Source organism: Ornithorhynchus anatinus, chromosome 12, assembly GCF_004115215.2.
Source record: "Ornithorhynchus anatinus isolate Pmale09 chromosome 12, mOrnAna1.pri.v4, whole genome shotgun sequence".
Classification (NCBI taxonomy): Eukaryota; Metazoa; Chordata; class Mammalia; order Monotremata; family Ornithorhynchidae; genus Ornithorhynchus; species Ornithorhynchus anatinus.
This window is the reverse complement of record NC_041739.1, coordinates 37,488,727-37,502,782: the sequence shown is the minus strand read 5'-3', so window position 1 is coordinate 37,502,782 and position 14,056 is coordinate 37,488,727. Positions and strand designations below refer to the sequence as shown.

General features: G+C 40.9%; 1 protein-coding gene across 1 annotated transcript in view; it reads right to left on the bottom strand.

Annotated features, from left to right (window-relative positions):
• The window catches only part of COL25A1 (collagen type XXV alpha 1 chain), a 550,081-nt gene that overhangs the window by 10,715 nt on the left and 525,310 nt on the right, over positions 1–14,056 (bottom strand). Inside the window, 3 exon segments of the mRNA XM_039913724.1 lie at positions 2,214–2,252; positions 5,049–5,133; positions 11,415–11,467. Coding sequence (XP_039769658.1) covers positions 2,214–2,252; positions 5,049–5,133; positions 11,415–11,467 — 177 coding nt within the window.

Genomic DNA, 14,056 nt, shown 5'->3' with positions numbered 1-14,056 from the left:
TCCCTATATAACATTTTGACTGTGATCCTTTTTACTGCTACAAAAACAAAATCTAAACCCTTAGTACAATTTTTTTTCCTCCTGTTTAAAGCCAATGAAAGCTTTGGGCGCAAATCTTTTAAACATTCAGGCAAGCTAAATTTTTCAAGGATCTGTTTTAGTTGCCCAGGTCTCGTTTGAACATCTTGCCGTTGGATCAGTGGAAAGAAAACAGTGCTCAGGGAATCAGTAGATCCAGGTTCTAATCTTGCTGCTGCCAGTAGATGCGGACTGCACTGTGAGATATGCTGTGTTCGTGCCTGTCAGGGACCAGAGAATGTAAATAGCACTCCCAAGCCCCCAGCACTGTCATCAGTCCTCTACTCGGGTTCTTGGTCGTTATGAGCAGGGAACGTGTCCGCTAATTCTGTGTCATTAGTCATTTAGTTGTAGTTATTGAGAGCTTAAGTGTTGAGTGTTCTGCACATAGCGTGCACTCAATAAATACTACTGATTGATTGACTGGTCTTGAAGTCTTAGACTGGAGACTCAGTCACTGTTTCTGTTGGAAAGCTACATCACAGTGTGAACGAAGAGTTTATACAGTAGTCCCTCAGCATTCTCAGGGAGTTGGTTAGAGAAAGCCCCACGCATGAGAAGCAGCTTGGCCTAATGGTTAGACCACGGGCCTAGCATCAGAAGGACCTGGAGTCTAGCCCTGGCTCTGCCTGCTGGGTGATCCGGGCAAGTCGCTTAACTTCTCTGTGCCTCAGTTATCTCACCTGTAAAATGGGCATTCAGACTGTGAGCCCCTTGTGGGCTCACCTGACGAACTTGCATCTACCCCAGCACTTAGAACAGTGCCCGTTGTAGGGTCGGGATTGTCTCTTTGTTGCCAAATTGTACTTTCCAAGCGCTTAGTACACTGCTCTGCATACAGTAAGTGCTCAATAAATACGATTGAATGAATGAACGAACAGTGCCTGGCACATAGTAAGCGCTTAACGAGTACCATTAAAAAAAAAAAGGGACAGAACCACTTATCTTGCTGTGCTCAATGGCAGCTGCCCTTACAGCAACTAGGAAATTATTCTACAATTTATGGCCACCTTGATTTTCTTGGGGCCGGGGAAGCGGCCAGCCAGCCATTGCCTGTGTCTCCTGGAGACAAAAGAGAGAAAGAGCAGAGACTGGTGTAGGGAGTAGGACCTGCCGCTACAGATAACTGCAACCAGGCAAAACTACAGATAAAAAAAAATCCACAAAAGCCAAGGGACTATTGTCCTGAGCCTAGTCTGTAACATGAGTTGGTATCCTGAAGTTGCACGTTTTGAATTTTCATGTCATTCTTCTCCGTTCCCCTTCCTAATCATAAGTAGATGCATAGTGGCTCATCTTCTTTGTATCCAGAGTGCCGATTTCTACCAAAGGCATCCCTTTTCCACCCAAGCGGGAAGAGCTATCATTAATTACTGTGCTCTCTTGGTTGCTTCTAGCTGCTAGTGACAGAGTTCTACCATTTGCCAAAATAATCCCAAAGTAGTAAACCATTTATATTGCTGTGGAACAACTCCAAAGACAGAAAAACCCACAGTGCACAAACAGTAATCAAGATGCACGGAGAATGATTCTGAATCAACATGCAGAATGTAACTGTTCTCACAAACTATTTTGTAAAACTCCCCATTACAGTAATTCTTGCATAGGTATATCGTACTATAATATAAAAAATATATTAGATTTATCTAGATTCAAAATAACACAAGAGTTAGTCTCCTTGGAATTCCAATTGGTAGCAGCGTGGCTTAGTGGAAGAGCCCAGGATTGAATCAGAGGTTGTGGGTTCTAATCCCGGCTCTGCCACTTGTCAGCTATGTGACTTGGGCAAGTCACTTCACTTCTTTGTGCTCAGTTACCCATCTGTAAAAGGGGGATTAAGACTGTGAGCCCCACGTGAGACAACCTGATTACCTTGTATCTACTAGTGCTTAAAACAGTGCTTGGCACATGGTTAACGCTTAAGGAACACCATAATAATTATTATATGATACATTTCCTTGAAATTTAAAATATATATTATATGTATACATAACTGCTTGTGCTATTTTGAATAGTGATTTATCTAGAGTTGGTGTGAACTGTGAAAAGTCTGGGCTGCCTGACCTACGGCAGGTTAGACTAGGTCAACAGAAAAGGAAAGGGAGTACTTTGGGAGAGAATCTGTGAAATTTTACCTTCTGCCAGCACCCAGGCATTGGTAATCCATCAGGCCCCTATTTCAAGAAGAAAATCCAAGAACCATCAATACCCTGGAGACTGAGAATCCTTCATTCACATGCACGAGAGCTAAGCCTTGCCTAAATCATAGCTCCCCTTTACTTAAGAGGAAAAAATCACTAGAACTGATTGAGCATCTTGTGTGTGCAAGCGCTGTACTAGGCACTTTGTAGGGGATAACAAAAGTAACAGACATGGTCCTTGCTTTCAAGAAGCAAAATCTCAATCATACCAGTAATATGAACCTGTCTGCTGCGTGACCTCAGACAAGTCACTGCTCCGTGTCTCCGTTCCTCATCTGCAAAATGAGGATTCAATACCTAATCTCCCAGCCCCAGCGTGGGACCTGATTATTTAGTGTCTTCCCCAGTGCTTAATTCAGTGCTCAGCACTTAGTTAGTGCTTAACAAATACCACAATTATTATTATTATTATTTTTACTACCAAAAAAGCTTCATTTTGAAAAGGACAAGTTAACGGATGAAGCACAGCAGTTCTATTTACAGAGTTTGATATGTACCATACTTTGATATGTACCATACTTTGATTTTCCATAAAAGCACATGGATTGGGGGATAGCATAACATGAAAGCTTTAAATCAAAGTCGACTGAACTGGAATCTTTAGCTTTTAAATGATAGGCTAACCACAATGGCCTATGGTTGAATGTGTATGATAAATGAGCAAAGATTTATCATTTCTATCTGGAATGTATGGTGTTTAACCCAGCATTTCAAATATTAAACTATTTACTTTTCCTTATATTTGAATTTTCTCTCAATTTAAAACAAACTAATGGTAGAATCTTCCTGGTAAATTGCATAGATAGATATAATATTTTAAGGAAATATAGTAATACCAATTGGAATTTTAGTGCAATATATTCTTCTTGCATTGAATTTCTAGGGAAATTTCTAGCCATACATATGGGCTATTATTTCATCGTTAAGTAGGGTATATTGTACGCATTCTCCAGATACAAATGATATGATCAAGACAGAGGACTTCTTTTTTAAAAATAAAAGCATGCTGTTTATCCTTTGTAAAATACATGAAAAATGGTTATCAGTTCTCCAAGGCAAACAAAATAGAAGACAAGGCACCTCTACTATAATTCTCTAATCATAATAATAGAGAATATACTTCTAATCCCGAATATACAATCTGCTAAAATCTCATGAAATTTAACATTCATTTTAAGAGAACTGTGCTGAGCTACCAAACAGTGTAAGTCATGCACACCTTAAGTAACAATTACCTACAACCAACAGATTGCTTAAGATTGTGGGAAGTGGGAATATACTTTTAAATATGGGGGGAAAATCACCTCCTGTTATATTTTAGAAAAATTTGGATAAAAATTGTTGCCAGATTGGTACAAGGGAAAAGGTTCAACTGGTAGAATTTTAGTACAGGAAGGAACTTGAAGAGCAAGGGAGTACCGTGAACTTCAGAGAAGTAAGTTCCAAAGGAAAGATCATTAAATCGAAAATGTTAAACCACCAAGACAGAGGGTTTGGGCCGCAGGCCATTATTGTCTTTCAGAGTTGAGAGAACTTGGCTTTTCCTCTCTGCGTCAGCTATCAGCATTCTATTCTAGTTTAGAATAGGGAACGAAATGTGCACCTTTCAAAAGCTTAATGCTGCCAGCCTGGCAGGATTTAATGAGTGGCGGCAGGAAGCGTATTAAAGGGAAAAAAAAGGATTGGTTGGGGGTGGGGGGAATCAGAAGGTCATTTAAGGGAGAATCGTTATCGTGACTCAAGTTCCGAGAGGGTCGTGTGTGAGCGCAGCACAGAGCGTGTTAGTTTTGCCACTGCGGACGGAAGATGCGCTCGGCTCCATCTTGAGATGGTCTCTGAGGGAGCCGGATGGTTCCATGCACATGCGTGTCGTGTGTTCATCATGTAAGCTTGCTCCAAGAGCGCCACTTTACATCGATAGAGAGTGATGTATATTAAACAAAGGAATCACATGCAGGGTTGGTAGGAAAGAGAAATACTGTACCAATTGGCAAGGGCATCCAGCCCATCCAGGCCAGGTTGACCCGGTTCCCCTTTTTCCCCCTTAACTCCACGGAATCCCTGTTTGTGAAGATTAACTTGCAACGTTACTGACAAAATTACATTTCTTTCACAAGGGGTCTGCTGTCGAGACCAAAACGATACAAGAGAGGAGAGGAGCAAGCGAGGAACAAATAGTAACTTTGGATGGAGAAGTAGGAGTGAGGGGAGACAGCGCCTGGAAAAGATCTGCTTCTTTTGGATGGCTTTTGGAACATCTCAGAGGTCAGTCGCGAGAAGGGGGATGGATGGCCCAAGGCTGAGCTCCCTGGGGGCCGATGTTTCCCCTGGTAACCAGAAGCAGCGTGGCCCGAGCGGAAAGAACATTGGGCCCAGGAATCAGAGGACCGGAGTTCTAATCCCGGCTCTGCCGCTTTTCATGTTGTGTGACTTTTGGGCAAATAACTTCAGTTCTCTGGGCTTCACTTCCCTCATCTGTGAAATGGGGATTAAGACTGTGAGCCCCCGTGGGACGTAGACTGCGTCCACCTTCATTAGCTCAAAGCTACCCCAGCGCTTAGTACAGTTCCAGACACACAGTAAGCGCTTAAGAAATTACCACGCACACACCAAAAAAAATAAATGCTCCAGGCATTCAGGCCATCTCCATCTCTCCAGATTAACCCTCCTTCGCTCAGGTTACTGTTTAGCTTTAGCTTGCTCCTCTCCAGCATTATATCATGTTATTCCCCAGGTCACGAGGATGGATTTCCACAAGGCGAGACGTACCAACGGGCAAGGTGCATCTAATCCAGGGGCACCCTGTTCTCCTTTCTCCCCTTTAGGCCCCTTTTGCCTTCTTTCCCTTTTCCCCCTGTGGACACAATGAGTTTGGACAAAAACACATGGTTCATTCTTGGTGGGGGAGAAAAAAACCTGGTTTAAAACATTGGTTTACGACATACAATGTTTAGCCATCGAAAGGCCGAAATACAACTTACCACCGTGTTTCAGTTCGGATGAGACTGAAGAGGAAAAGAAATTATATTCTCAAAGCAGCATTTTGTAAAAATTGAAATTCTTGCAGCAGCGCTTTAAATGGAGAGTTGACTGGAGACACGTTAAATAAGCCTTAGAACACTTACCTTTATAGATAATGACACCAATTGGAGCCAAGCCCTATGAATCAATTGAGCGCTTACTGTGTGCCTAACACTGTACTAAGCGCTTGGGAAAGTACAAAGTTGTTAGCCACATTCACTGCCCACAAGGAGCTAAAAGTCTAAGGGTTGTAAAATGGAGCAAGGTCCTTACTTTCACTATGGCAGTGAAACTTGAGAATTGGACTTGCTCATCAGCACACTCATTTCTAACTCTCCTGATGGATTAAGATGGAGGTTGTTTTGCTCTTGAGACGCTTATGGCTGCTATTGTTTAGAAAGCTAATTGCTGCTGAAAATTTTGAATCCCTCTTCTTGCAAATAGTTTTCAAAATATTTGCATCGTGGCTGACTAAATTGATCAACCTCTCAATGAATGGCTGCATTTTTTACTGTGTATGCTTTTTGACTTCTGCAGGAGAACTTCTTCAGTGCATTTCCCCAGCAGATACAGGGTTATTGAAATGGGACATTAAAGTGAACTGGAGATGCAGCCGTATATTATCAGTTAATTTCTTATTGACCTCACGCCAGAGGATCACAATGGTAAGTGAATTCCCAGCTCAATCTGTTGGGAAAAAAAAGCAAAAAACCTTTCTGCTTTGAAAAAAAATTGCAACAGGAAAAAGCAAGTTGGATCAGATGAACTATAAAATGAAAAATGAAGGGAATAGGAGCAGCAGGGAATTAGTAGGACACTAGATAGGAGTCTAGGAAGTGGCCATGAAGACTGATTGACAAGGAAGAAGGATCAGTGGGATGGAGGAATTACTGGAAGAAGGCAAGGTGTGGGGGGAAAGGAAGCAAGGAATACACCTCTGGAAAGGATATATGTAGATGTGTCTAGATGAAGGTCAACTTCAATCAGTGTAGTCAGTCACCCAGTTTCATACAACACAGAAAGATGGAATCAGTTTACATTCCGGACAGGGTGCTGATGTTTAAAAACAAACAAATCAAGTGCAAGAGTACTAAACTATTCACATAGACAACCCAAAAGAAGACCTAATAATCAGTTAGACATTCAAATGAAACCATAGTAGTGCGTTCATGCTGACATTGGTGGTTAAATCTCCTTATCATGTCTCTCCTGTGTGCCAAAAAGAAACGTAACGAAGTGCTCAGAATTCAAATCTATTTAAATTATTTTAAGGCAGGGAAAGTTCCTGTGTGGGCTGGGTTATGACTAGGGAGTGGAATCCATAGAACAGAGTTTAGTAAAACCAGATGTGGCCCTCTGATGAGTGAAAGGGAGTAAACTGAGAGTAAAATGCTCACATGCAAGCAATGAATTAATCTTCCTTTAGGCCCCTATTAATAAATGTGTTTTGGTTTTCTTTTCCTCCCCAACTGGCACTTGGTCACCCTGAAAGAATTCATTGTTACCATACTTGTTTGTAACATTTTACTCCTGGAGTAATTTAACTGTTCCAGGCTCACAGTGACCCGGGGGATTGAGTTAGTAGTGCTTGAATCAGAATTAACTGTGAGTTTGAGAAGTTGAACAAATTGGTTAAACCCAACAGCCACAATAAAAATGACCACTGATTCTGGCTGGAAAAGGCTTGAAAAGTCAATTAAATTATGCATGTAGAGAATTTCCAGTTTTATAAAACTACTGGTTTATGGACCCATAATTTACTACCGAACATCAATCATTGAAATCTGTAGAGAGGATGATTTTCTGGAGTGTCCCTGGGTATGTGACATACCATTTGTAATTGCCAGATTCCTATTTTCTATGACAGGAGGTAATACTCATAAAAACTTTCAGTTTGAAATCTGGTTTTCCCAAGTATTGAAATCCCTGTTGGGAATTTTGAAATAAGGGATTTTAATCTGAGTGAATGATCTCATCCTTCACGTTAAATTTATAGGCTTACATTTTAAAAAAAATGACATAATAGCTTTAATGATTTAAGAGAACAGAAGAACTTCTTGTTGTTCTCCTGCATTACATATATACATACTGATGACACATGCTTTGGGTTCAAGCCAACCTGGGTTCATTTCCTCTTAAATGATCAGATTGTCTCCAGGCCTAAAATCTTGCATGCTGGCTTTTGAGCTCAGACTTTTTTTTTTGGTGGGCTTGTGATGGATAGGCTTTAAAATAGTGACTCAATATTGTGGTCACCTCCAGGTAATACTTTTCACCCCTCAAGACACAAAAGATGAATGCCCTCCCCCAGATGCTGGAAGAGACTGTTCACAGCAGGCTCAAATTGTACCTTAGCTTGGCACTTCATCTTTTGGGTTCCAATGACATAGTGTGAACTCTAACCACTTAGAGCTCCAGTGACCTGCCCAGTGCAGTGTGGAGGGACAAAGGATGGAAAACAATTCCCAGAAACATTGTAATGCTCTAATTTTTCCTTTTTTTTTCTCCTAACAATGGCTGCCTATTGCTTTTCTCATCACCTAAGCCAAAGGATTCTAATCAATCATTTGGGCCAGCCGAGGGTTAAAACCACAGGGCAAGAATAGACATCACTAATGTAAACTAATGAACAGTGGTAGCTTAGTCCTGGCTTCACAAACTCTGACAGTACATATCCCATTTCTCCTACATAGGAAGTGTGGAAATAAATGGTATTCAAATCTATAAAGAGGGAGGAGATTTAAGAAGAAAAGAATCCATGAAAGAGGCTAGTTTCACTAATTAATCAAGTTGTCTTATTTTTTTTTAATGGACTATTTGGAAAATTCATCCAAAAATAGTTTTTCCAAAGATGATCTCTTTTCAGTGAATTCCATAAAGGATGTCCATCATTAGGGCTGCAGGGATGCCATCAAGCAGTTTCAAGAGCTTTCTGAGCGACCACCAATACCTGCTTCTCTTTAGCTGGGAGCGACGGGAATTTCAGGGGACCCAGAAGAATGGGGGAAAAAAATTACTTCCTCCACAGAGACAGTGAGTAGTACCCTACGGGTCCTGTTAATTATTCGTATGTATCTTCTGTCAAATATCTATGTTCAGATTTTGGTGCACAGGATGAAGAAAGGTCAGGTCCACTGGACAGTTACTGGACAGGGAAAGCCAAACTGACACACAACAACTGCTCATAGCTAACAGGTCACCTTTTCTCCCTTTTCCCCTAGGTCACCCTTCTCTCCTCGAGGACCAGGAAAGCCCTAGAGAAAACAAAGAAGCAAATAACAACAGAGATTCTATTTGTCAGATTGTGAGACAGTTTTGGGTTAAAAAAAATAGGGTGTTTTTTTTTGGCATACCCATGCACAAAGAAAAAGAACCCAGCCCAGTAAAATAGCTTTGTCTTCCCCACGTCCTATCAGAAGCTTGTCCACAAACAGTGATAGATACTAAGAGCGATATCTTTGTGAACAAGAGAAATTTAAATAGGAAGGAGGAGAGCCCCTAAAGGCTGTTCCCAGAAGCCTTCCTGGGAATAAACTCAGTATGTTAGAATTAACTAAGTGTTGGACAAGAAATGCGTTGTCATTTTGTGAAGAAGTCATGTAGCCACCCAAGCTCAGGCTCCTCTCCTAAATGGGTAAAGCTCTTTTGTATTTAGACTTATAGTCAGGTCTACTAACTCTCAGGGATTTGAGATGCACTTTCACCAAAGAATTGGTGAAAGCTCTTGGATTCACTGCTCACCCCATCCCTAAGAGAAATAGAGGAAGAAGACCTCAGGGAAGCCGAAGCACGGACTGTGACTAAGCACTGTAGGTCTGTACATAGCCCCAGTCAATCATCGATATTTATTGAGTGCTTACTGTGTGCCAAGCACTGTACTAAGCACTTGGGAGAGTAGAGGGGAATAGAGTTGGTAGACACAATCCCTGTTGTCCAGGAGTTTCTGCAGGGCCAGCCTTGAACACTTCCCCTATTTAGCAATCTGATGCTTCAGGCACCCCCTCTTCACTGTATGGATTAACCATCTCTTTAATTCTTGACCATGATATTTTTTTTAACCATACTATGAATACTAGGAATGTATTCTGTGATATAATCTCTAAAGGCACAGGGGGTAGAAAATCAAGTATACAGTCATGCTGGTCTATTTTGATGGTGCACATCAGCATCCATTACAGTATGAGCAGAGTTATCATAAGATTTACTTACATCAAGACCAGGCTCTCCATCTTTTCCCTGTCAAAGAACCATATGAGCTACATTAGTGTTCCTAATCTTGAAGATTCAGTTACTGTCTACTGACTAACCTGCAAAAGTTGTCTTTCCCCACAACACCTGCTTTACTTATCCTTACCTCCTGCAGATGAGCGGCCTTCTTCATATAACTTAAATGGAATCACTGCTATTACAGTAAAGAGACCACCACAATGTCCCAGTTTAACTATTTCCGGGAATTAATTGGGTGAAATTTGGCTGCGGATCAAAGCTTGGTATCCATAGTCTCAACCCAGGAGTAAGACGGAGGAAAACGCTATTCGTTCTCCATTTAATGCCCCATCAGAATGTTAAAATGGCTCCTTTGAATTTAACCCTGGGTTTAAAATTAAATCAATTTATCATGCTAAGTAATTTGATCGTATTAAGTTTGTTCACTGTTAATATTCAGTTAGCTCTGCCATAAGGTGCGTTTTCATTATGCATTCAGATAGTAACAGTCTCAATACAGCACGTTGTCAAAAAGTAGGTTTTCAATCACACATGGCATCAGTCATTTTGTCAGTGCCTTTGAGACGAGATTTTTCAGGGACACCACACACAAGTTATGGTAGAATAGGCTGCATTTCACTTACTTAATCATGTTTTGTTTTTGAAAGTATATGATTTCAAAGGGCAGCTTCTAGGCACCTTTTGTAAGTGAATTCTCATCAACTACTGTCAAAGGATCCCTAACCACCGCTCTTTTGAATAGGAAGACCCTGACAAATCCCTTCCTATAACGTGCTGTCACAACAGTACGTGTGTTTCGTCATGTCTCATCTACCCAATTTTAGCAAGAAGAATGCACTGGTTTCATCAATGACTCTCGGTAATTTATTTAAATATCGGAATGTTATTGATGTAAACTGCCAGGAAATGTTTCCAAAGAAAAGCCAAGGAAAGAGGTTAATAAGTACAGCAGACAAGAAGAGATTTGAGTAAAAAAAATTATATATGAATATATATGCATAGACATTCATTTTCATAAATACTTGTATATATATCTTTTTTATATTTTCAAAGTAAACCCGAACCGTTATTATTCTTGGTGCATAAAATTGTGCAGATTTTATGATGGGAAATGAAAACACCCTCAGAAATTTATATTCATCCTGTCCGAGGCGTTGGATATGACACTGAAGTTAATCTTTCCAGTCAGGAATTGCAATGACAGTACCGCTCTGGTCAACAAGCACCGTTAATTAACTGCGTGAAAGTAGAAGGTTAAGCAAAAGAGCACTAAACCAAACCAAGCCTACCATAGGAAATGATTTTAGCTGCATTTCCAAGATCCAAAAAATTGACCAAAACAAATCAGTCATGTTTTAAAAGCATCAAAAACCACAATATACTTACATGGGCAAAGGACAACATAAATATGTACCAGTAATACTTAAACATATTTAAAACATTATATGCATTTGTATACAGATGCTTACTTCTTAAAGTTGTCTTTCACATTTTACTCAGCAAAAAGACACCATGTGCTAAAGGACCAGCGATCTGTCATTATCTATGCTAAATTTCAGTGCATTTTAACAACTCCGTTAATCAAATGTGTCAAAGTTTGAATGAGGGGGAGAAGGGATGTAGTTCACCCACAATACCATTCAACTCTATGGCTGAAGACAGGACGTGCTAGGGAAAATATATCCATAGAGTCGCTATGAATTGGAAAAGACTCGCTGGCAAATGAGGAAAGGACAACTGTACCGTTGTGTTCCAAATGGTCATAGTTGGTTTCAAGGGCAAATTGTGAACATAGGCATACTTGCTTAATCTCTTTACTCAGTGAAATTACGCAATAAGTGGCAGCCGTATAATTACGGCAACATTCACAAGCCACAGACTACTTACGGGCAAACCATATGGGCCTCTGGGTCCAGGTTCCCTACTGCTCCCTTTTCACCCCTGTGAAGAAATAAGCAAATTTCAAAATCCATCCACACTCAGATTTCCTGTGTTTGTCTTGTACGGACACATCGAGATGCTTGCTTTCTTTTGGTTGAGATACGTACATGACATTCTTCCAAAAACCCACAGAAATCAGTTCAGCATCTGTTTCCTCAGAGTCCCTGCAAATAATGTATTAATCGCTAATTCAGAAAATCAACTGCATCTCGTTATTATTCGGTTTGGAGGAAAAGGTGCTGAGGTATCAGCGGGAGGACCGATTCTCTAAAATAATTTCTGTTGCCACATAATTTAAAATGCCTGAGTAGAACAGGATTAGTGTTGGTTACAGTGGGTTTTATTTTAAGTATCAAGATGAAATGGAATTATGTTTAATAGTTGGTCCGCTAGTAGTCACATAAGTTGAATCCTTTACCAGAGAGGATGTTGAGAAATTTATTCATTTTCTTTGCAGGTATGTCATTAAAGCGAAGACTAAACTACTCTGCAAAATTCTAGGCAAATGAGAGAGAGAACCTTTGAAAAACGATAGTGGTGAGTTTCTAGTGAGCAGTTCTAATGACAGCTAATATTGGTGTGAGCGCGGTCAGAGAGTCAGGCAGTGTCACTATCTCGAATATGTCCTCCTTCTCTTATGGCCAGCTGTCACCAAGCAGCTCGGTTGGGTTTGGTCAAGACACTCTTGGCTGTTGCAGTATTACATCTAAATAAAATCAGAAGGAGGCTTACTTCTGAATCAACCTGGATACATTCTGGGGCAGATCAATTTGGACACAACCCCTGTCCTAAATAAGGATCACAGGCTTAATCCCTGTTTTACAGATAGGGAACTGAGGCACCGATCAATTAAGTACTTCGGTTGCGTTCTTAGCTGAAGACAGGTAGCTGGCCTTTCAGCCAACAAAGGCCCCGAATAAAGAAAATGGAAAATCCCGTTGGAAAACCAAGATCAGGGATGTCTCCCTCACACCAGCCCTGCTGGAGATCTGATATGTGACCTGGTTGAGATAATCTCAGGTTGAATGAAGGTTCTTGTGGCTGTCCCTAGACCGAGCTATACATTCAAGGGATTTCTTGATTCAGCTGATCTGATGATGATTTCTTTTCAAGGAATCAGAGTAAACACCCATATGACATAACAGTGTGCCAAGTGGATAGATAGAGCACGGGCCTGGAAGTCAGAAGGACCTGGGTTCTAATCCCACCTTGGTCATTTGCCTGCTGTGCGACATTAGGCCAAGTCACTTCTCTTTGCCTCAGTTATCACATCTTTAAAATGGGGATTAAGACAATGAGTCCCATGTGGGATAGGAACTGTGTCTGAGCTGATTATCTTTTATCTACCCCGGTGCTTGATACATAGTAAGTGCTTAACAAATATCATCATTATTATTATTCTCAGCGGATAGGAAGTAGCTGATTTCCAAATGATACTCTCCCTGTGCACAGGATTTGTACACTGTTTTTGGAACAGTTAAAGTGTTAGGTGTCACTTTGGCAAGAAGCTTTGGCATGATGTAATACGTCATTTTTATTCAGCATTTCCAAACCTGCCTTTTAGACCACTATTTATCCCTCAAGTCCAAAGCATTATGAAAAGGAACTGATTTTCACAAATATGGGAATTGCCCCGTTTTGGAAGCGTGCGGATCTGAAGTATTCTGTTGTTCATTTTTGATCGAAGGGATCTGTACTGAAGTGCTTGTTTCATTTGAAGTGCTTGAATGGTGAATTGCAGTACTCCATTGCCCTGTACAGTTCCACATGTGAAAAGTGACCATTTGATTTTGTTTTTATCATTCACTCAATCGTATTTTTTGAGTGCTTACTTACTATGTGCAGAGCTTGGAAAGTAGAAATTGGACACAGATATTTTAATGGTATTTTTTTGTTAATTTGTTAAGCATCTACTGTGTGTAAGATCGTCTACTAAGTTCTGAGGTAAATACAAGATGATTGGGTCCCAGATGGGGCTCACATTCTAAATAAGAGGGAGAAAGGTTTAATCTCCATTCTACAGATGAGGAAAGTGAGTCACAGATGTTAGCTGACGTGCCCAAGGTTACGAGAAGGTAAGTAAGTGGCAGAGCTGGGATGAGACAGACCCAGGTCTGTGCTTTATCCACTAGGTCATGCCGCTTCTCTACCCTTGATATCCTCCTGCCTCCCAGGCCTGGGTCCTGTCCACCAGGGCCACTCTTTTTCTTATTGGTATTTGTTAAATGCCTTCTATGGGCCAAGCACTGGGGGTAGAGAAGCAGCGTGGTTCAGTGGAAAGAGCCCGGGCTTGGGAGTCAGAGGTCATGGGTTCAGATCCTGACTCAGTCACTTGTCAACTGTGTGACTTTGGGAAAGTCACTCAACTTCTCTGGACCTCTATTACCCCATCTGTAAAATGGGGATTCAGACTGCGAGCCCACGTGGGACAACCTGATCACCCAGCGCTTAGAACAGTGCTTTGCACATAGTAAGCGCTTAACAAATGTCATCATTATTATATGTAAGCTAATCAGGTTGGACAGTCTGTATCTCACATAGGGCTCAAAGTCTCAATGCCCAATTTGTAGATGAAGTAAATGAGATTC